General features: G+C 28.6%; 2 protein-coding genes across 5 annotated transcripts; both read right to left on the bottom strand.

Annotated features, from left to right (window-relative positions):
• Nucleotides 1-2,268: 2,268 nt before the first annotated feature.
• LOC101503989 (uncharacterized) lies at nt 2,269-6,208 on the bottom strand. Of its 4 annotated transcripts, none has more exons than XM_027332858.2 (7): nt 5,889-6,208; nt 5,543-5,809; nt 5,090-5,440; nt 4,540-4,741; nt 3,768-3,836; nt 3,515-3,647; nt 2,269-3,207 (listed from the first exon to the last, which is right to left on the bottom strand). In XM_027332858.2, exons 3-7 carry the CDS (start codon nt 5,337-5,339, stop codon nt 2,614-2,616), a joined length of 1,248 nt encoding a protein of 415 aa, XP_027188659.1. In that variant the 5' UTR covers nt 5,340-5,440; nt 5,543-5,809; nt 5,889-6,208; the 3' UTR covers nt 2,269-2,613. The 4 variants fall into 4 exon arrangements, with proteins under 4 accessions (XP_027188659.1, XP_004488054.1, XP_027188661.1 ...); XM_004487997.4 differs by having other exon boundaries at nt 5,543-5,795; XM_027332860.2 differs by having other exon boundaries at nt 5,927-6,208.
• A 12,909-nt stretch (nt 6,209-19,117) lies between these two features.
• On the bottom strand, nt 19,118-24,456 carry LOC101503441 (perakine reductase-like). Its single transcript, XM_004487993.4, has 7 exons — nt 24,253-24,456; nt 23,952-24,125; nt 21,435-21,638; nt 21,114-21,286; nt 20,108-20,204; nt 19,865-20,018; nt 19,118-19,330 (listed from the first exon to the last, which is right to left on the bottom strand). The coding sequence occupies exons 1-7, from the start codon at nt 24,301-24,303 to the stop codon at nt 19,152-19,154; spliced, it is 1,032 nt and encodes a 343-aa protein (XP_004488050.1). The 5' UTR covers nt 24,304-24,456; the 3' UTR covers nt 19,118-19,151.
• Nucleotides 24,457-25,009: the final 553 nt, after the last annotated feature.

Below are 25,009 nucleotides of genomic sequence, written 5' to 3'. Positions count from 1 at the left end.
ACAATGCAGCATTAGATATCGAAAGTAATGTGAGATGAGATACTTGTGATGATCATTCTACTAAACTTTTAGAGGATCACTAGATATTAGGCTGTGGAAAGTTTGTTAGCTTAATACCTTAACCCATTCCTTTTAAAGAAATCATTGGAGTTACCCTCAATTGGAGATGATCTAAGTAATGCAATTTAGTCTTAAGCAACAGAAGATAAGAAATCAACACACTACACAGATAAAAATAGTTAAGGGATATAACTTACAAAATAAAGTATAGTTAAACTCTCTAGATTTGAGATGCTCTTACAACATAAATCAATGGAGTTATCATTGTATACTTTAAAACTTTAAGGAAGTATTTTTCAATTTATAAAATTGAGTGATTCTAAAATTTATAATTCCGAGGACCAAATTGTATTCATGGTAGACAAACATTTTGAGGTAATTGTTAAATAATTCTTCTTCAAAAACAAATTGTAAAATAATTCAATAATTGCGAAGAAAAAAACATAAATTAACAACACCACAAATAATTAAAATTATTTGGAAAAACCGCATTTATACAATCGACATATCCAAAGTAATTGAATCAAGATCAAATAATTCAAATTTTAGAGACGAGTACTTTTTGCATATCAATTTTTGGTGAGTTCGGTGTGAACAAATTATGGACTAAACTTTTAGTTATTTGGTCTATACTTTGCATTGAGCATCCTTCCAGAGAAGAAAATAACGATGATTTATTCTTTAAAAGAAAATATGATGAAATAGTTTGATTTAATTACAATACCACATATGATTGAAGAAAAGTATTCTTTCTCATTGGACGAATACATGATCGATTATTTTTCTTGTTTAATGTTTAATCGTTTCACTAGAGAGGTTTTTATGATAGTGGTTATTAAGATTTGTCATGCTTACAAATTGGCTTGTTATAATAATAATTATTAAGTATATGAGAAATTAAAACTTGGTTAATGATATGAATCTTGTTTTATGGATTTTATTTTGATCTTTACTCTCTTTTTGTTTGCAAATTGTTATATTTTGTAATGTCATTTTCACGAATGATAATTTTACTTTACTCAACGGCCTCCAATTTTATAAATGATAAGCTAATGAGCAGCATGACTCTGTTTGTTGAGATTCTTCTCTCCATTTGTTTCTCGCAGTATTTCATGTTGGCTACGTATTTATTATAAAATATTATATGTTTTGTTAAATATAACTTGTTATAAGAATGTAAGCACATATTTCATTAATTTTCCTAAATAATTCTTGCATGCTTTGGTCATGTTGAATCTTACTCTATTTGTATCTTATAAAAGTTTATTTACTCGGCTACAATTCTTCTATCATATTTCATATTCTTCCAACAATCTGTTAAAGGAGAGCTTTGTTAACATATCTAAGGATCTTAGAATATCTTACACAGTAACCATCCTTCGACTCCATATAGTGCAAAAGACTCTTAGTTCATTTTGACTTGTGCTACTTGAGAGAAGCTATAACTTTGTTTTCAAACTTCTTATCTAATGCAATGATGGAATTAGTAATTCATTGAATTTGAGGAAAATCATAAGGTTAGCAAAGCAAACATATTGAAGATTATTGCATTGGAGAAGATCAAATAAAGAAGTTCCATTTTATTTTTCCTATTTTAGGTGTATTGTTTAGAAGATCCATATTGTTCTTAGGTAACTAGTAAGATTTTGTAACTATGTGGTTTAGCTCATATTTTAAGGTGACAACTGTCTAGTTAACTCTAGGTTGAGACTTCACAATTTTTACTTTTAATATTGTTTTGTGTCTAGATAATGTTGTTGAAGTTATCATATCATGCATCCTTGTTCTTTTGTTCCATTGTTTTCTCATTTTCTTTTGTTCCATTGTTTTCTCATTTTCTTTTGTTCCATTGTTTTCTCATTTTAATATAGAATGGTGATTTGGTAAATGGATCACAAAATACAATGAGATCCATAAGTTACTGAATTATACAATTTAATGGGATCCATAAACTCATTAGATTTTACTGATGTGGAATCTACTTATTCAAATTCAGTTGTGTAATTTATTTACATCATAGATTCTGTTTTGGATCTTATGTTGAAAAACAGAGAAACTATAGAAATGTTCTTACCTGTCCATTTTTAATATGATTGAATTAATTCCATTTAAAGGAACTGCTATCGAAACCAAAACCATGTGCAAATTTTTAAATTCTCTTTTCAGTTGCTTTTTCATCTGTAATATGTAACTGGAAAGACAAAAGCAGCACCAAAATCTCACCTTATATCCTTTTATATAAATTATTATAGATTAATAATACAATTTTGAATTTACCCTGGAAGCAAGAAAAGACAGCTTGGAAAAATCCATGAAATTGTAATAAAAAATCTCTTTAAAAGTATGCTAGCAAACAAGTAAAATAATTGAATACCAAAATTTGACCTTCAGCAAATATGGCTATATGTCTGTTTTTTTTTGTTCGCAGGACACCAGCCACACGTCCACACGAAAGCTACATCTTGAAGCTTCTGAAATTTAACGGTAAATATGCATTTGAACGCAATAATTTCATTTCTCACCAAAGGTCCAAACAAATACTATAGCTACCAATCATTCTAGAATTTCCCCTTCCTCCAATTCCTTTGGCACGCGGAACTCGCCATCAGCACCAAACAGATCTACTTCATCTTTTTTGGCAAATTCATTATCAAAATTGAGGAATTCATCAGGATTCAAGTGAGACATAAGATCAGCATAGATATCATCCATAAATTCTTGCTCAAAGTCAAATGTCACACCTTCAGACATTTTTAGTTCCCTGTCTATCAGAGAAGCGGGGGAAAGATTACCCTCAATCTCTCCTTCAAACACTGGTTTATCTAATGAATCATTTGGTGCTTGATGCGATGAACTTGGTTCCACGGTTTCCACGAACTTCAGGAGATCAAAAACCTTAGGATCACTGTTGTCATCTTCTATCACTACTTCTTCCCTGAACGTTATACCTTCTGGACTTAGGTTGATTTCACTATCTTTCAGCGGTGATTTAGGTGTACTACAATCGACGTCCTTAATAACTTCAAAATTGATGTTGTGAGACGGCAAGAAAACAAAAACAACAGGAAACTCCAAAATGACTACATTTTTCAATTGCTCTCTGATTGGTGCTTTCATATCCAACTCTTTGAAGGGTGACTTGGGACCCTATATTAATATGATAAAAAATATGAAATTTATAACTAAAATAAAGTAAAGTATTGATATATTCAATCAATGACGCAAGAGTCTGCCAACTTTTATACTAGATTTCAACCACATAAAAAGCTATGTAACACCCGACACTTCATATTGAAGATGTATCTGGTGTCCGATATCGACATAAAACAAACATGTGTGGTTACTTTTAGTCATTTCCATTTTATCAAATTATTATCCGTGTTTTCGTGCTAGTGTTATGTTTGGTGTTTTTGCCTGTATCAGTGCTTCATAGATAAAAGGTAAAGAAAACCACCTTTGGATATTTACGAATGAAGAGCTTGAGACGATCCAGTTGGTCATTACAAAATTCCTTTAGTTGATGATTCCAAGGACCAGGTTTGAGGTGCTTCTCAAGAACAGAGCAAAAGCTTGTACTTTCATGAACTCTAGAAGAAATGAGTGTAATATCATTTTAAAAATGTATTCTCTAACTCAAAAGCACACAAAATAAGTAGATAATGTGCATCTTCTGACTCAAAATCAAAGATATCATGTAAGTGACTTACCCGTGGTCGTGTAAAACAATATTTGTTGAGTGAAAACGCCATTCTATTGTCCAAGATATAAACTTCTTCCTGAAAGCATAACATAAAACATATTTGTAATCTATTTGAAACAAAAGCTTCCACCTCTCAATAAATCTAGATATGAAACATTCTTAAAATCAATATCTCCATCTGGCATCAATCAATGCATTAAGAAGAAGCCACACCTCAATAAAATTTTAATCTAAACATATCCACTTTGAGCCTGTTTGAATGGACTTATTTGAACTTATCTACTAGCATAAGTACTTGTGAAATTATTTGTGAGAGCTTATAGAAAAAGCTTATGATATGTCCATAAGCTATTTTAAACTTATTCTCATAAGTTTTTCAAGATAGCTTATGAAAACAATTTATAACTTATATGGAAATAGTTTGACTTTATTTTATATTTTGTTATAGAAATAGCTTATATATAAACACTTATATAATAAGCATTTATGCTATAAGCGCTTAATTGAGTTGTTTATCCAAACATGGCCTTTGTATATTACATATCATGTACACACAGAAAGTTCAAACATGGTCTTTTTTATATAATAAGCATTTATGCTATAAACGCTTAATTGAGTTGTTTATCCAAACCTGGCCTTTGTATATTACATATCATGTACACAAGAAAGTTGGAAAAAAAAAACCAAGGAAAAAATGATGAGGTAAGTATAAGAGGAAAAATTTTCTTTAATACCATCCTCCTAAAACAACAAATATTTGTCATGAAAGATTAAAATACCTTTGGTTATATTGAGACTTATTATTCTCTCTTTTTGACATTCCATTAGGGAGAAAAAACAGTTTAGTGCTCCGGCTTCCAGCAGCATCTCGTAGGCTTTTGAGGTGATAAGGTAACTTAAAATATGTATACATGCCTAATTTACTTCTCTTTCTCTCAGAAGCTTCAGCCACCCTCTTCACTTCCTCAAGCAAATTATAATCTAGATGAAGAAAACAGAAAAATAAACAAAATAAGTATAAGATCTTGCCAAATAAGAACATTGGATTTTAAATTTAAATAAAAAAACACTAATGTAAAATATCTTAAGGAACCAAAAATGAAAGGTCCTTTTGATGGACTCGAAATATAATAGCAAAAGACACTGATACATACACAGACACTAGAACCAAACTAACTGACACGTAGACAAAAATAATAATTTAAGAAAATAAAAGCAAATGTGTCTTGGCGGTGTTAGACATCGGATATGCCTTTAATCTAAAGTGTCAATGCTACATAAAGGTTCTGATGATTCAAAGGAATAACACAAAGTTTCAGGAGTAAGTACCAGATAATAAGATATCGTCATTGAACTGAGAAATAGGAACAAATTGAGTTTGGTTCCTCTTTCCAGTACACCCGGTACGCTGTTTGTGAGCTTTTACACAAGGAAGACTGCATGATTGTATGGAGCAACCAGGGCACTTGTACTTTGATGGGTTAGATTTGCATTGTTCACATAGGGTTAGCCCTTTGTGGATGGCTCTAATTGAGACCTTATCTGCTTGTTCTTCTATTTGGGATGTAGTAGCAGACATGTTTCCGCTTACAAGCAAAAACCTGTCTTTAGAATATGGTGGTTCTGTTTGATGTGAATGAATTCAATCTCAAATCTTTTCACGCAACAAGGCTCACCACGCTGCACAAGTAACCAACACATGATTACATGACAAATTTTCAAACATTAAGACCAATAAAGCATAGGGCAGTGACATATAAAAAATATTCCGGGTTAACAAACCTATCTGTTAAAAGGAGTAATCCGTGAGACCTTAATCCTAGCTCACGGTTGTTAAAGAAGTTCCCTGTCCCTTGTTTTCAAGTGCCTCGCTGCTTATCGACTGGAATTGCTGGAGCTTGGCAAGAACTAGGTCAGATAGATCAGCTATTAGGTAGTGTAGTTCTGAGTTCCCGAAATCAACGGAGGAGAATGACTTGGTTGCTAAAGCCTTCTTTAAAACCTACCTCTTTCCGAATTGGCAACTGGTAACAAACTGACACATCCAAACTGATGATAATTTGAGAATGTTTATGAAGTGTTGGTGCTAAATAGATGAAGGCATATGAATCAAACACATATCACTGACCTAAACAGTCTAGAACAGACGTTATGTTTTGTTGATACCTATAAAATGTTGACGCTGACTACGGTGAGGCAACGGTGGAGATGCAGCAAGACTGCGGCCACGGTATTGCAGCGGCACGGTTACGGCAAGGCAACTGTCGAGATGCGGCGGCACTTTGGCGGCTGTATTGCAGCGGCGCAGTAGGGCGACTTGGGATTGTCAGGTGGCGCCGCACCTTGATCGCTATATGTTTTTAGTTTTCGGGTTTAGGTATTTTAAATTTCAATCTCGCTATACCTCCTCGTATTTGATTCATATTTGATAGTTACAAGGCTTCCCCAATTATACCCGGATAGGTACGGAGACGGGTGATTAACCACTTCTGTATTTATATAAATATATTATTACTTTATTATATTAGTATTTAATTTAATTTAATGTTTTTATTATGTTTTAATATTTATTAATAGTATTTAATCACTACAATATTTATAATTAAAAAATAAATATTTATAAATTTTTTAAGAATCTTATTATGATAAATAAGTAAATAATTGTTATCTGATAACTAATAGTTATATCTTATTAATTGTGACTTTATAATTATATTTGTAACTTTGTATCAATTATCTCAAATAATATTGTCGTATGACTTGCAACTTCATAAAATATTATTATGAATATTTAAATATGTATTGTAATGAGTGTTCATTTGAAATATTTTGACTTAGAAAATATTTTGGTTCATAATATTATATGATTGGATTTCAAATATTTGAATAACTTTTAAATTTAATCACAACAATATTATTTATTTATCAATTTTTTTCGTAAAAACGTGGGTAATGGGTATGAGTACGAGTACTTAGGTATCCAGAAAGGGTAAGAGTACATGTATTAAAGTTGATACGCAAGAGGATACAGACATGGGTATTGGTGTTTTTTTAAATCGCGCGTATGAGAACGGATACTATAGTACTTTATCCAAACCCTACCCATTGTCATCCCTACTTCCCCTTAATAAAAAGATTAAATTTTCTTTACCATTAAAATAAAACCTTAAATACAGTTTTAATCCACCTATTTTAATTAATTCATAATTTTGGTCTTTTATTTCTAATTTTGTAATTTTAGTTTTTCTATTTTAACTGATTTGTAATTTTAGTCCCCATATTTCTAATTTTGTAATTTTAATCCCTTTATTTTAATTGATTCTTAATTTTAGTACATCTATTTTTAATTTCACAATTTTGGTCCCCTTATTCTTTAAAATTGAGACATTTTTTCTTATCTTGAGATTTTAATTAATAATTAGAGCTAGTAATTTAAATTACTATTAATAATATTGTTACAATTATATTATTGTTTTTTAAAAAAAAAAATATTAGCTCCAATTATTAATTTAAATAACCATAATATGAAATAAGGGATCAATAATCTATTTTTACTTTTTAAAAATTATTGTTATAAGCGGTATACGTCTATTTTTTTCCTCAAAGGTGTACATAAAATCACAATAATTTTTAAAAATGTATTTTTAACCATCTTATTTTATTGTGTTTATTTTAATTAATAATCAGAGTTAGCAATTGTTTTAAAAATTATTTTTAAAATATGAGTAGTGAATTTTATTGTTTTAAAACATGAGCTACAATTTTTTTAAAAAGAAGTCCAAGTAATCATTAAAAATAAAATAAGACAACGTCATCATTGACCGAAATAATATTAATAATTAAATATATAAGTAGGATACAATATCTCAATTTTAAGAAATAGGGAACCAAAATTGTGAAATTAGAAATACCGAACCAAAATTAAGAATCAGTTAAATTATGGGGATTAAAATTGCGAAATTAGAAATAGGGGGACTAAAACTACGAATCAATTAAAATAGGCGGACTAAAATTACGAAAATAGAAATAGGGGGACCAAAATTATGAATCAGTTAAAATAGGGAAACTAAAATTGCATTTAAGCCTAAAATAAAAATATATATCCTAATTTTTTAACCATTCATTTCTCATATTCATTTTCTACCTTTTTTTTCACACCTCATCATTATCCATTTTCATCTTCTTCCTTAAGCTTCATCAAGCATCAAAGTTTTCAACAACTTCAATCATCTTCATCTTCTCCCACATACATCGATTTGCATTCGTCTCTTATTCTACTACTTCTTCTTTATAATATTTAGTTAGGTTTCTTCGATTGTTGATTTAGTAACCATAGGTTATGATTTGTGCATAGGAATTGTTGTTTGAATAGGTTTTAGTGAGAATGAAACTTATTTTGCCAACATAGTTATTGGGATGGAAAAATATTGGTGATTCTGAGTGTTTCGAAAAATTAATCTAGGTTAGGGATGTACGTTATGTCAATTTTGGTATAACTATGTAAATTGATATGTAAATGAAAGTTATGTGACGTGAATTGAAATAATGTAAGCTTATGCAAATTGAGTACAATGGAAGAGCATGACACAATGACGATTACAACAACAACAACATCGAGCATAACAAGAGCAACATGCACAATAGGAGTATAACAGGATACCTAATTAGAGCAAATGGATCAACCTCCACAGACTAATGGATATTTTGGTGGTCATGTTGACAAATATGTCCTTAGGATATTTGGTGACCATGTGGCCACTCGAACATGGGATGTAGTGGTGATTTTCTCGATCATATTAAATTTATAGTAGTTATTGTCATAATGTGCTTTAACTTATATTTTTTTTCTTAATCTATTTCAGGATCTTGGGGAGCTAAGGTTATTTAGTAATGAACAAAATTTTGAAAGACGTTGTCATTGAACATGAAAAGGTGAAATGGTTGGTTAAGACTTCAGGTTATATCTTTTGCTAAAGTGTAGTTATGAAATGATCAATAAATAGATCATATTTGTTTTCGTAGAGAGGTAACATTGAGACACAAAAAACTTTCATCTTTGGATTAAAGAGATAACACTTTATGATGTCTCATTTCTTTTGCAAATATCTATCACTTGAGCATTCTTTATTGTCAATGTATTAAACAAATATGAGGGTGCAAAGGTATTAGTTGAACTATTCGATATTACTAAGGCTTCTGCTCGTGTTGAATTAAATGTCACGCGAACAACCACAGTTCGATATAGTTGATTACTTGAAGTATACAATCAGCGCTATGGTGACCAACTATTATTTTTGGTTGGTTGCATCATTTTAAGTGACAAGAGTGCATTAGTAGTTAGTATTTCCTACCTAGAGTGCTTCTGATACTTCAACTCATATGGGAGATATGTATGAGATGTTGCTGCTCTTGCTTACTTATATGACAATCTATGTGAAGTTAGTATGCATCACTTCAGAACGGTTTTTGGGATCTAACACTTTATAGGTAAAATCAATTATTGTTTATTGTGTTGATAAATTCTATTATTAATTATAAACTAATGATACGTTATTATATATGTTCAGACCTGGGTCTATGAGTATTTCATGACTTTATGTGTAGATTGTTGTTGACCTTCTCCTAGATATATTAAGGACAAACCCATATCACTTCGATGGAATTCAATAAGGGATAAGAGTTTGGTTCTTCCATTTAGGAATGCCCTTGATGAAATCAATGTTGATCAAATATGTTGGACACTGTATGAAAAGCATAGAGCGATGTGACCATTTCAAGCGTCTTTTTTATTTCTAAGGTAGATATAGGGGGTCTGAAGATGTATATACATCTATCAAATAGGATAGTGTCAAAACGGTCTTCAAACCATTTATGGCTCACCATTAGAGATAGTAGATCAAACGACCACTCTAGAGAAAATGGACATAATGTTTACACAGTATGTTGTGCATGTATTTGATGTTGGTCTGGTTGAACAGGATCATGCAGACTGCATGGGTTGTTACATGGAGTGGTTTCACAAGATTTCTCATCCTTACGACATATGTCGAGAACCAGGTCATGTCGGTTTTTCTATTCTAGAGGCTTTTTAAGATGACCCATCATTTGTTGATATAATAGTAAATATCTTAAAATTTATGACATATTTAATTAGTCATATATTGTTTTATCTAAATTAGTTACTGTACTTTTTAATGCAACATCCAACATTACAAATTGCATAAGAACTTATTGGTTGTCAGTTGATATTACCTTATGGTATCGAATTCATCAATGAGTTAATTGTGATGTTGTGTATTCAAATGGGTGGTAGAAATTGGACAAATGTAATACCATATTGTAGGAAGCATAGAAGAGTTTATGCATTATTTGTTATGGACGTGTTAGTAAACATGTTAAAACAAATAATTTATTAAAGGTTTAAATATGTCTTTGGTATTTGTAATTATAATATTTTTCTAATTTTGGTTATCCTAAGTTTTTTTTATTTGATTCGCATTCCTGATTCGAATTCCGATTCTTCTGAACAATCATCCTTAACTAAAGTTTATTTACCACTAGACTATTAATAGATTTGTCCTTAAATAATATATTGAAATACATAAGGTGGTAGTGAACCAGTTAATTTGTTTGAAGTAACATCAACAAGTGTAAGCTTTCCATTTTTCCCTAAACTTCGAGGAATGCTTCCGGTGAAGATGTTTTCCCAAAGTTGTATCCAAGTTTTGAAGTTTTCCAAGCTCTGGTGGAATTTTTTCAGTTAATCCATAGTAAGCAACGTCAAACCTCACCATCACCGATAAGTACCAATCTTCGGCGGAATACAACCGTCATAGGTATTATAGTAACCAATGCAAATCTCACAAAAGGAAGTGAGGTTATCCATCTCTAGCGGAATGGGTCTAGAAAGCTCATTGTCGAAGACAACAAGATACTTAAGATAAGACCAAGTTCTATACTCCCGTAGGATTTTTCCGGTGAAAAAATTTCCACGAAGCTGCAAATGTCAGAGATTTTGCATGCGAGTTACAGAAAGAGGAAAAGAACTAGACATGTTATTATTGTAAAGATCAATAACATGAAGATTGAAGAGACGAGAGAGTTGAGAAGAGAGTTATTATTGTAAAGTATCGTTGAAGACATTGTTGGAGAGGTTAAGGAAACATAGTGAAGAAAAAGAGATGAAAAAGAAGGAGGAATGGAGCGAAAGAGTTTGTTATCGGCGAGGGAGAGATTAGAGAGAAAAGGGAGGTTGGAGAGGTGCATTACAACAATTATGGTCTTTAGCAAACACTTTTTTAAGTAAGGTGTACAAAGTGTTGCTTAAGAGTGGATAAGACAACATTTTATGTTTGTTGTCATTACTGTTCTTGCAACATTCTATAAACGTTCCCTAAAATATTTATGAAAATAATTTTAAAACGTCTATGGTAGCTTTTTGGCAATATATAATAATTGTCCCCTTAGATATTTCTAGGAATATTTTTCAATTGTTACTTTTCTTTCAACAAAATGCTACATTTTTAAAATATTACTTAAAATATTTAAAATTGACGACATTTTTTGCTGGATGAATTTTTTCAAATACATATTTAAATATTAAATTTTTTATTAAATTTTTTATTAAAATTTAAAGGAAAAGCTTATTAACTCGTAAACAAAACTATTCTTATATTAATTATTATAATTTTTCGCAAATGGTAAAAAAAAAATTATTAATATTATTATTATTGCTATTATTATTATTATTATTATTATTATTATTATTATTATTATTATTATTATTATTTTGTTTATGCTCAGTTCTGTTTTTGTTTGCATTTTATGGGATTCTGTTTTGTGTGCATTTTTTATGTTCTGTTTCTGTTTGCGAGTTACATTTCATCATTTATTTTTGTTTTTATTTTATTATGCACCAAGGTATCAATAACATGATGAAAATGATGATGAATTATTTCAAGATGACGATGAATGCGATGTATTTGAAGAGGACAACATAGATGACAAATTTGAAGAGAACAATGTAGATGATAAATATGAAGAAGACACACTTGAGTGATTTAGATGATGATTTTAGATTACGGTTTTTTGGATGATGTTTTTTTATTAGCCATGTACTCGATTGAAGCATCAAAACTTCAAGAAACTATATATTTTGCTAGACTCATACTTTAGGTATTAAACTTTATTAAATTATGTTAGGCAATTTGTTTATTACCGTTTATTTGAATACAACTTTGTTAATAATTTGTGTTAAAATTGCATTAAGTTTTCCATAGTTCAATTTGTGTATAGTGGAGCAATAGAAATTATGGTTCCCAATTTTAGTCGCCCTTTCAAAAAATACTTAAGATTTTTAATTTCTAATTTATTTATTTAAAAAAGTTTTACGGTGTTAGAATTTTTTTAACTGTACTTGGACAAAAGAACCATTTTAAAATGAATCTGTATTTGTAAGGATGTGAATCAAACAAAAAACTTACGAGTACCAAAATAAAATAAAAAATATTATAATTGTAAGGACCAAATACATATTTAAACATTTATTTAACAATAAAAATAGGTTGATAAAATCAAATTGAACTACATTCATCAAAACAATGTCTCTATCAGTAACGACGACTTGAACTTCACCAAATGTAATACGCTCTTTCAACATTTATAGTGCTCACACGAATTTATCAGCACACTCATACTGTAGATATACAAATCTCACACAAAATGTCATTTTAGTAGAAATTACACCAACAATTTTAAATAATGGCATTTGATATTTGCAAGTCATGTATGTGCTATCCATAATCAATACTGTGTGATTGTCGCTAAATTTTCAACATTATGATCATTTAAAGTCATCAATATGTTTCTTGGTTTGACCATGTTCTTCGTCGTATCACCAAGAACATATTTCTCTTCATGAGACAGTCGACCTAAGAAAGAATGACTGGCCAATTTTTTGGCCAACTTGTGGTTATGAAGACCACATGCTACATGCAAATATCATCTCTCACCAACACTTGATGGTGTTCCTCTAAATATAAATGAACATTCACATTTTTTAGTCCAAATACTTCTTACAAGTTTAGATTCTTCTAAGGTCTATATTTGTCGCAATTTTCACAATCAAGAATTAATTTTATCTTTATTCCTGATCATGTTGTGGTGGTTTCAAATCTAAAAACGACAACAATAATTCTATTTTCCCTTCTAACATTTCTAGTCCATCTAAGAAAATCATCTCACAAATCAAACATCATGTCAGTGGTAAACACATCAATGAAATCCATCATACTAGGTTCAACATCATCATTCATTGCGTCAAAATAAAGTTCCAAATTATCATATATTTCGTCATTATTGTATTTCACTTGGTCCATTTATATGCATCCAATAAGAACATAACAAAAATTCAGAAATATTGTTTACGTGATTTAAGTTAACGTACCATACGTGAACTGAATTTACGCAAACTACGTGAACTTAAATCATGTAGGTGTACGTTTTATCAGTTCACGTATGTATTGCCCTAATTACTATAAAATTTTCCATGAACTAAATTTATTTGCATTTACGTGAACTATATTCACGTAGCTGTACGTGAACTGTATTTGCGTACCACTGGTAATTTCTAAAATTGCATTACATACCTAAAAACAAATCACATAAAGTTATATGATTTAAGTATGTGTATAATATATTATTTACAACATACATGAACTCATTCATGTAAAATTTCCATATTTTGATAAAAAAAAACAAAAAAAAAACGAACTCAAATGCATATCAGTAAACGTACCTTGTTGGTAGCTTTAACCACAATATGAATAGGAGACTTATGAGGTGAATGAGATGTGTGAATTATGAATCAAATGAATTATGAGCTAAGTTATGAATATGTGATATGAGTATGAAATATTATGAGGTGAGTGATGGTGATAAAAAGAGAAAAATAAAAAAATAAAAATTGGATTTAAGAATTATGCAAATAGTGACGGGGCATTTTGGGTATTTCGATTTTAAGAAAAATTTATAGAGTGTGGGTAGCAAAATTGTTTAAGTGTTTTAAAACAATAAATCTGGGAAACATGGCCTCATCTGGAGTGTGTGATTCATCAGACATATGTGATAGTGATTGTTCCAAAGTTGTGATGCAATTCCCGCGTTAAAGTTGGGGAATTTGAATCTCTATTGGACGAAACAACTTCTAGACAAACATGTAAATGACGGCACAACGACGACTGGTCGAGAAAGAGCAATTATTGACTGAATGAAACAATCGTCTATGGGCTTGAAACGATGACATGCATTGTTTTTTCTTTTTTTTTTGTCACTCAAAGACATGGTAATTTTTTCTTTGAGATAAATATATTGTCGGTATAAGTTTTTTTTACACATTCGATCAATCCAAATCATTAGAAATATTTAACTTTTACTATGATTATCACAAAAGTCATACTAATGAATAATTGTGATGTACTAACAATGTAAAAAATTTAAAACAACGATAAATGATAATTAAATTCATAATTTAATGAATAGACTTCCACGTGGAGAATTTCAAACTCAACCTCTTGGATATCAACGTTCTTTCAACTACCAATTAAGATCTATTTATATAATATATTTTTATTACTATTTTTAGAAATAAATATTTTCTGGTATTAAAAAACACATTTGAGAGATCAAAATTAAGAAAAAAGTTGAAAGAACTAACTTAAATATGAAAATTTTATGGTTAAATTACTATTTTAGTTTATTAACTTATTTTCTAATTGTATGGTAGTCAGATGATTATTTTATGTATTGTTCTGATCCCTTAACTAAAGTGTTAGTCAATTTGATATTTTTGTTAATTTCTCTCAAAAAACTTTAAATTGGTTATCTCACTCATCTTCAAGCTCATAAATCCATAAATTTATCATCTCCTTCAATCTAAAAACTTAAAAAGTTCAACAAATCTATGACCTGCAAACTCATAACCTTTCAAATTCATCAAAAACAAATTCAATTATATAACCTTTCAAACTCAAAAATGAAAAAAATTCACACACATTCTTTTTCCATAGGTATTTTATATAAGTTTGTAAAGTTGTATTTCCATCAATTAGTTAAAAATATAAATCTACTCTTAATCTTTAAAATTATCCTTTTTAAGAAATAAATTTATCCCAATTTTTACATAAAAACCATAATCTTCAGGGAAAAGAGAAAGAGATAAAAAAAGAGTTTAATATCAAATGAATCAAAAACAATATTTAAAACAACTTTGGTTAAATATGTTAAAATTATATTAGAAAAAAAATCTAGACAAAAGGGTTTACGCTAACCCAATTCTTAAGAAATAGAAACTGGATTCAAATAAAAAATAAAACAAATTATCTTTTGTACCAAAGAGAAATTAATTATTGATTTAAGAAAAGGGGAAGATAGAATATCAAAATTGGTTAAATGGGTACCAGAAAGTGAGGAGAAGATGAAGGAATGAGAAATAAATTTGAGAATTTTTAATTTTTCAAAATATGAAAGGTTATGTATTGGAATTTTTAAGTTATGAATTTGAAATATTAATAAAATATCTAGGTTTTTAGGTTGAAGGAGGTCATAAATATCTGAATTTGAAAATAGTGAGATAAAAAAAATAACAAAACTTATCATTTTTGTCAATTTTAACGAAAATGATCAACTTAACTAGCATAAGTATTGTTATATGATCAAAATTGAACGAAAAATAATTAAAATTCTAAAAAAAATTAAAGGACTAAAAAATAATTTAGCCAAAATTTTTAAATAACAAAAATATTTTCAATCATTTTATTGTGTGTTTAAAATGTAAAAGTAATTAGGACTTAAACATAATTTTGATAGATTAGACTATTATCTTTTAAATTTTATTTTATCATTAACATTAATTCTAATTTGAAGTTAATATTTTTATTTTTTGTCTCCAAACTTAATTTTTATAATAAAATTTACTATTTCAACTTACTTATTCAAATATAATTTATTTTATCTTAAAATTTGTTTAAAATAAAACTAATATTACAAAATCAGTTTAATTAAAATTAATTTTTATCATCATAAAACTAAACACATACTAAACTGTATTAGTTTTTATTTTAATTTTAAAAAAACCTACAAACACACTATTTCTCCTAAAATGTAAACATAACATATATTAATGTGATTTTCAGTCAAATGTATTTATAATGGGAAATGTTAGAGTCTGATTCCTGTTCTTCAAAGTCTAACTTCTATTTTTGTCTCAAGAGAGTGCAGAGCCTTTAGCAGTCTCTTGAAATAATATAAAATATTTTAAAATCTTTGAATTATGTTTTCGTACAATTTTCTATTTTCTGTTAATCTCAATAAGTTGTCATGGTTTTTGCCTTCAAATGCTTATGTAGTCTCACAACTTGCATATCTTCCTCCACTCCACTAGAGAGAGATGTTTTAAGACAATTTTTATTTTATTTTAAAATCACCCCTCTAAAATTCAAAAGTCAATTTTCAATAATTCCATAATAATCAAAAGTCAATTTCAAAATTATATATATCAAAACAGTATGGTAATTCGATCCAATCATTCCCAATAGTAGATCTCATTTACCATATATGATAATCAGAAAATTATTTCGATCTCTCCTTTGAATCAAATTAAAATAAAACTATTGTTATTACAAGACAACAATTACTAAACATAAAGATTCAAAATCATGTCAACAAATGAAAAATAGTAAATGAATTGCATCATGAAAAACTATAATTTAAGCATATTTCACAAAAGCTTGTATAAAATTATATTATATCAAGATTTTCGAATCACGCACATTTTAACAGTAAAACTAAGAAACACATGAATCATATTCATATCATCATCTTAAACATGTTACGGTTACATGTGAAACGGTTGGAAATAAGGAAATAACGATCAAGACTCTTATCAAGACTGATATTATTGATGGAGAATCAAAAGATATACTTTTAAAAGAAAATTAAATTAATTTCAAGAGTAGAAAAATCCTTTCAACCTATAATCACGTAAGCACAAAATTTCGGTAGAAAAATGCATGTGTTAAACGTCGAGTAGACAAATCACCAACAAAGAACATCTATTTTGAAGTGTGCTTTATTAGTGTCTCTACATAGTTCACGCGAGTACAAAAACAGAACATGATGCTAGGTCATTCTACGAAGGTACTGTTAATGAAGATTACTTTGGGAGTGTACTCTTCATCTAGTTATAAAGAATGAACCACTAAAATATTGATGCTCATATTTTGGGCTCAATCCAAAATACGACCTAAATATAATCAATTAATTAAATTAATTGTCAATCTTTTAATCAAATCATATTCAATTAAACAGATTATAAATATGTTAATGTATTTTAATCATCTTATCAAATTAAATATTATTTAATTTAATCATTCGTTTTGATGTTAGTATTATATGTGATCTTTATTGGTTATCACCGACATGGTAATAGTATTAAATATTATATATAGTTTATATAATATAAAATATTATAAACAATGATTGACATCTAGCAAAACATCATTGCTACTCAAATTATGAGAAAATCGGTGATACGATTTAACCCTACCGCAACTACTATTTTGTGTCACCCCTTTGTCCAAATGTCTACTTGAACTCAAGTCACAATTGAAGGTGCAAACACGAGAAGGAGAGTTACATTGTGTTTGACTAAGTTGATAATTTTTTTATTATTTGATTAAACTAGTTCAGACTTGATGGTTTATTTGGAGTAGAAACAATAACAAAATTAAGAAGTGCAAAAATAAAGTGACACAAATAAATTATCCAACTTCACACTAACTTGGTTATATCTAGTTCCTTCACTTAGAATGATTTAATCCACTAATTCAACAACTTGAATTACAAAGCATCTGACCCTCCAAGTCAGTATTCTCAAACAGTATTACAACCTCAAACTTTTGAGGAACACAGACACCTTGACTCTACCAGCCAAGTCTTCTCCACACAATATGACAACCCCAGATTATTGAAGATACACTAACATCATTATGGTATTTGAATACAAAAGTTTGGACTAGAGTATTTGCTTCTAACAAGTTGATTATTACAATAACTATCACACTCTAAGAAAAACACTTACAAAATATTTCTCATCCGAACAAGTGTTTCTCTTTTTGAATTCTAAGATGAATTTGAAATTTTGAGCTTGAGTTCTTATTCTCTTTTCTAGTTTTCTGATAATCTTCTTCTTTAGCCTTAAGTATCTATTTATAGATAAAATTATGGTTTCAGTTTAGTTTTTGTTTAATTCTGAATTGCATATTCATTTCTAGCTTGATCAACAATGGTCTTATTCAAAAATAATTCTGAACAAGATATTTTTTGATAGTATATTCTTTAGACAATTCTTTATTTCTAAATCCAATTTGAGCAGTTCTTCTAGATTGATTTTGTTCAGATTGAGTTTGTAAATTCTACAGATTGATATTGTTCGTATTTTGTTAAGATTGAGTTTGCAAATTCTTGAGATTGATATTGTTCGTATTTTGTTAAGATTGATTTTGTAAATTCTTCAGATTGATATTGATCGTATTTTGTTAAGAGTGCTTTCGCAAATTCTTTAGATGAAACTTCCTTCCTATTGCTTGCTTTGATCTGGGCAGGAACATAGTGTTGAATCAGTTCTTGATAATATCTTCTTTTCAACTTAATTAATATAATATTTTCTTCAATTATAAGTCTAAATTAAATTTTATTTTAGATTGTCTTCAAAAACACAAATCTTCTTTTATACTCTTTGAAATCAAATATATTGTTTTCATAAAATACTTTTGTTAATATCAAAATTCTAAATATAAAATCAACTTAATTACCAACAACAACACACGTCATCCTTACAATATTCAATTCTTTATTTCTCAATTCCAGAGTAGACGTATAAAGTCAATGGATTCAATTGATATCACGTACTCATAGTGATTGACACAATAGTATTAAAATACTTCAATTGTAAAAGCTTTCAAATCGTAAATTTCTTATTCATAATGAATTGTTTTGTTCCTTTATTCGTGATGTAGATCTCAAATAAGTAATTGAGTTTGAACACATGTATCTCGGTATTATATTTTCTTTATCTTTCTTTAATTTCACTTATATTGTTTATTGTTTTTTAAGTATCAAAATCAGCAATAAAACATTTCTGTTCTATATAGTTTCGTTGCTATTATTTTACTACCGTCTTTGTTGGTTAATTTCTGGTCGCAGACCCGTCTTTAGTTTTAACATGTGATGAGTGAAACATAAAATTAATATTAATTAGAAGGGCCATAGTGACAAACGAGTAAAAACTAGACAGAAAGATATCTTAATTTTCATATCTATAACAAGTATTAAGCTATGGTTTTAGTGGAGTATTAGCAAATTTCCATAAAAATTTAACATAAATATCTGCAATTCGATCCCCTGCCACCTCAGAGATTGGTATGGCATTTGTAATCTCCCTCAAATCATCTTTGTTGAGCTTCACTTCAAATGAACCCACGTTACTATCAATATTTTTTGTCTTGGTAGTTCCTACAAAGCATATATGTTCCAAAAATGTTATTTGCTAGCAATAATAATAATAATAATAATTAAATGTCCCTAAATGTTTTTGATAACGATGTTATATATTGTATGCCATTGTGAAGGGTCAAAGTGCACTTGTGAGTGTTTGATTAACGTGAAAACAATAAATAAATTCTTAATTCAAAATAACACTAGGAGACACATTTAGAGGAGTCTATAATTTGAAGAAATTGCAACCAAGATTAAAATAATTTTAGTAGCTTTAGATTTCAATGTATTATTGGCCTTCACATTAATAGGTGACACTTATCTATTTGGAGTTAATTTTATGCGTTTTAGATATCTAAATTCAAATCGTATAATTTTTTAAATTAATTGCAGTTTGGATGCTCACAAAATTGATGATTTCGAAGTCGTCTCAACGACATTGTAATCATAATTTAGACTGTATCGAGTGTATTTATCAGTATTTTTTTCGCAATATTAAAATTTGCAGTGTAACCACAAATATAATTACAACTGCAATTTAAAACCACTAACCAGGGATGGGTACCACATTGTCTCCTTGATTGCAAATCCATGCAAGAGCAAGTTGTGAAGATGTACATCCATGCTTCTCTGCCAACTTTTCTATCCTAGAATATAAGATTTTGTTCTTATCAAGGTTCTTCCCTTGGAACCTTGGATGAGAAACCTAGTGAAAAGAGATGTTAGGTGAATGGTGAACAATGAACATGCATGTCCAAGCAATTGTCATCACACACATAAGGATTAAGTTCATACCAAAAAACTGTTTGTAGCTAAGTTTTCTGTGACAGCCTTGCCACCTAAAAATCCGCGGCCAAGAGGGCTGTATGATACTATTCCAATTCCAAGTTCCCTGAAATTGTTGTTTCTAGAGTCATGTACATGAAGAATATCCAAAATTATAAAATGAAAAGAAAAAATTACTTTGTTAGGGATACACAAATCCAACATTTTGATCATTAGGTATCTCTAGAAATCAAACAATTATCTTTTTCTTGAAAGAATATCACAAAAATAAATAGCAAAGGATAGATTATAGCACATTGTTAATTCATTAAAGATGTATAAACCTAACAATTCAAGTTATCATTTTTTGTGTCTCGACACCCAACAATTACATCTAGACTAAAATGATATATAGATCATTGTAAGAATAAATACCAAATAAAAGGGTGTGCAAATCATTTAATAACACACATTGTTAATATTTTGTTAACTTTGGATATACACATCGGTGATCGCTCTTATATACTATCTTGTGAAACGAAGCATTCATCGTTGAGTTTTAGATGAAGGTATCTAATTTAATTAAAACGCACACTACTAAAATAGAATTTTTTTTTTTTTTTTTTATCTTAGAAGAGGCAGTAAATTCCACTATAATTAATTCCCAGTGCGAAGTTTTGAATTCAAACCCTAAATAAGACGTTCAACATAATAATATCAGCATTTATTAGTTGAGCTAAAACTTAAGGACAATAGAACATTGTTTTTAATTCCACTAAATTAATTTTCAAAATTATAAGCGTCCGATAAAATTAATCACTAAAATAAAAATTATAAAAGTCATCAATGAAATTAAAAATTCTCAATTGCGTTTATCATTTTGAATCAATTAATACAGCGACTAGGGACTGACATGAAATTTTAAATTTCAAATGTCATTTGAGTTTTGTTGATTTTGAGATCAAATGATCTTATTTTGGAGGTCAATTTCCCTGTGAATTTTAATCAAGGATAGAAAATCTTAAATAACAAGCACCTGCAAAGTGGAACAATATCTTGCTCAATTTCACGAGTCCAAAGGGACCATTCCATTTGAACAGCGGTTACAGGATGAATTGCATGTGCCCTCCTAATTGTGTTTGGACTCGCTTCAGATAATCCTATGTATTTTATCTTTCTCTCTTCCACCAACTTCTTAAGCTCCCCCATCTTTCATTCAAAGAAAATCAATGGTCCAGAAATTTAATGGTAAAAAAAACGATATTCAACTTAACAGGTTAAACTATACCTCACGACGAATAAAATAAGTTATTTATTGATTAATAAGTTATTTATTTATTTATGGGAAAGTACTCACTGTGTCTTCAATAGGTACTGTGGTGTCAATACGGTGTTGATAATAGAGATCAATGTAATTCACCCCAAGGCGTTGGAGGCTAGCTTCACAACATGATCGAACATATTCTGGTGTACCATTTATTATGACATTATTTGGTTCCATTTTCACAATTCCAAACTTTGTGGCTATTTGAATTTGATCTCGTGGCAAATCCTTCAGCGCCTGACAGATCAAATGCCATGATACAACATATTTGTATATCAAGCTTTTCCTTAAATTCAAATTAACTAAAAGTTATATTTGCTTTTGAAAGCGAACTAAAAAATATTTGTGACTTTTATACAATTAATATAATTTGAATTTAGTCTTAACAAACATTTTATTCATCTCTAATCACTAAGAATACAATAAAAGTTTAAAGAATATGTACTCCCTAAAATATTTTAGACATTGTATAATTGTTTTAGCATTCAATTAAATCTCATCAAGACCATGATTCCTATAATATATCAACTAGGCATGGGAATATGATGACCTCTGGGTATGGCTAGACTTCGTTTTCAAGGCTTAAGTTTGATATGTGATCAGTCATAGACTTATTTTTAAGGTTTGAGTTTGACCTTAATAGCCTGCTTAAAACTTATTTTATTTTACCATTTATGAATACATAATCAAACATATTTTTAAGTAGATTAGTGAGTTAATATGAAAATGAAATTAAGTTCTATTTTGATATTTAACATGACATTTTGAAAAATATGACTTTATACATATTATACTACAATTTTATTTTATAATAATAGATTTAAATATGTCAAAAAACTAAAGAAGATTCATATATGAAAATTACTACAAGTTGAATATCTAACTAAAATATCAAAATTTAATATATTAATTATAGTAGTAAATAAATATTATTTATATTTATTTAAATAGGTCAACCTAATAGGTCTAAAAGATTTATTATGTGTCTGTAGCCTCACCTTTTTAAATAAATATGCTTTTTTAAAAGCTTTGACCTAGTATATTTAAAAGAAAAGTCTAATCTAGCTTGGGCTTGACGTAGACTAGGTCGTAGGCCCTTATCGATCGATCTGACCTATCTTCACTCCTAATATCAACTAGGGATCGCAATGGATATCTACTAATATAGATAGTACTATTCCGCCACTTTATTTGTTAGATAAAAATAATATTCGTATCTGAATATATTCGTGTGGGCATTCTCTTAACAAATATTGTAGATTTTTAAGTATCTACAAGTATTAACGAAATATACAAATATCATCTTTTAAATAAAAAATGGATTTATTTATAAAAATTATTTTTTTGTTGCAGTTACCTAGAATTTCTTCTCCTATTTTCTCAACAAAAATATTACACATAAAAACATTAATTCATTAACACAATAATAAAATACAGGTTTAATTGTAGTTTTTGTCCTTTTATTTTCACCAATTCATGAAATTGATCTCCCTATTTTAAAAGTCGACAGTTTTGGTTCCTCCATCAGATTTTAGAACTAAAAACTAACGATTTGACATATTTTAAATAATGTGTCATACGATTTCATGATATAAAACCATCTAGATACATTAATTATTCATATGTCGTTAATTAAATTACAAGATGAAATTTTTTTGAAGTTGAAAGTTAAATTTTTATAGGGTTTTATTGCGATTTCATGTGTGTTTATCATTGTATATCATCGTATCATATACCATTTTATTTAAAGTATGTCACATTACCATTTTTTAGTTATAAAATAAGAATGGGGATCAAAATTTTCATATTTTAAAGTAGTTAAACTAATTTCATGAATTGATAAAAATAGAGAGACTAAAACTGCAATTAAATATAAAATAAATAACATATTACATCATAAATTCATTAAAACATAAACAAAAAACGTTACAACATATCAATTTTAGTGATTTGTTATCAGTTACGGGTATAGTAGAAACAAATATCATTACACCCACCTCTGTATTTACTAATTAACAGATAGTTAAAATATTCATTTATTTAATTTGTATGTACTCGTTAAACTATTCGTATTGTGTCAATTGCAAATTTTATCTGTATCTCGAATACAATTTTTTTACCATCCCTAATCTCAACAATTCAAATAAAAAGTCATAGTCATTTTACTCTTTAAATTTATGAGATAGTGTCACGGGAACCCTTATATGTGTGTGTGTTGAAATTACAAAAGCATCAATGTCTTATATACCTTATTTTTTGGACCAAATTGATTAACATAAACTACTTATAAGAACCAATTTAACCTAAGAAATGAACAAATAAAAACCAAATTAACTAAAAAAAACATATTTAAGCATATATTTGTAATTTTGATATTCTTAAAAACTATAGAAACAACTACCCACAAGACTAAAATGATTGAATAACAAGATATAATTATTAAAAAATGAATATATAAAAAGTTTTAAATTTTGAGTGCTTATTCTTAAAGAATAGATCTGTTAGCTAGTATTAGAAGCGTTGACTTAAAAGTAGAAGTTATAAATGAACCTTTCCGACAATGATTTCGTTGGCACCATGGGGTGGTCCATAAACATCTGCTGTGTCAAAGAAAGTGATTCCTTTGTTGAATGCATATTTGATCAAAGCGATTCCAACCTCTTCAGGAACAGGGGCGTAATACATTCTAGTCATACCTGAGCATCCAAACCCCAACTTTGAAACCTACAACAACCATAGTATATATTAATTTTGTCAACAAACAAACAAAAAACCATAGTATAAAACCAATCAACAAAATATTATTGTTATAATTATATTCACACATGTAGAGTGAAGGATATATACTTGCCTCTAGGCCTTGGCTTCCAAGCTTCACTCGAGGTCGAGGTATATCTTCCATTTTTTATCGATCCCCTTCAAAGTGTTGGTGTCAATTGTTTCATTGGGGAACCATAATCTTTAGAATTAGTGAATTACATGCTTATTCCAACTAATATATTTTATTCATGGGTCTTGATAAATAAATGACTACTTTACTTGTATTGCGTGCAAATAGATGTAAACAATAGATCCAAGGGTCAAGTGTAGATGTAAAAAATTATCACACGTCAGACAAAAGAAAATTCTGCAAATTGAAACTAAATCGATTTTTATCGTAACGATATCTGACTTTTATGGCCTCAAAGAGACATGATAAGATATAAAATTTGATAAATATATGATAGAAAAGTAACATGATAAACATTATTATATCATGTGTATAACACATGATAACTATGGTAATATTTTATTTTGTCATGTATTTGATACACATCTCATCATGATATATTATAATATATATTATATTAAAATAACAAAATTATCATTGTGAACAATTACATATTAGTTTTTTTAAAAATTAATTTATTATATTTTAAATATTATAAATTAACAAAAATATTAAATAAGTAATGAAATAATTTTATATTAAAACTATCCATTGACACTACTAAATAAACAATTTAAATTTTAAAAACAAAATCATGTGTAACTCATATGTTTACACTTTTGAATTTGTCCCTCGTGTTTCACTCAATTTAGGTTTTTTCTATAATGTATCTCTCTTA

The sequence above is a fragment of the Cicer arietinum genome, chromosome 1 (assembly GCF_000331145.2).
Source record: "Cicer arietinum cultivar CDC Frontier isolate Library 1 chromosome 1, Cicar.CDCFrontier_v2.0, whole genome shotgun sequence".
Lineage (NCBI taxonomy): Eukaryota > Viridiplantae > Streptophyta > Magnoliopsida > Fabales > Fabaceae > Cicer > Cicer arietinum.
Note: the sequence above shows the minus strand (reverse complement) of the source record. Positions and strands in the feature narration are given on the sequence as shown.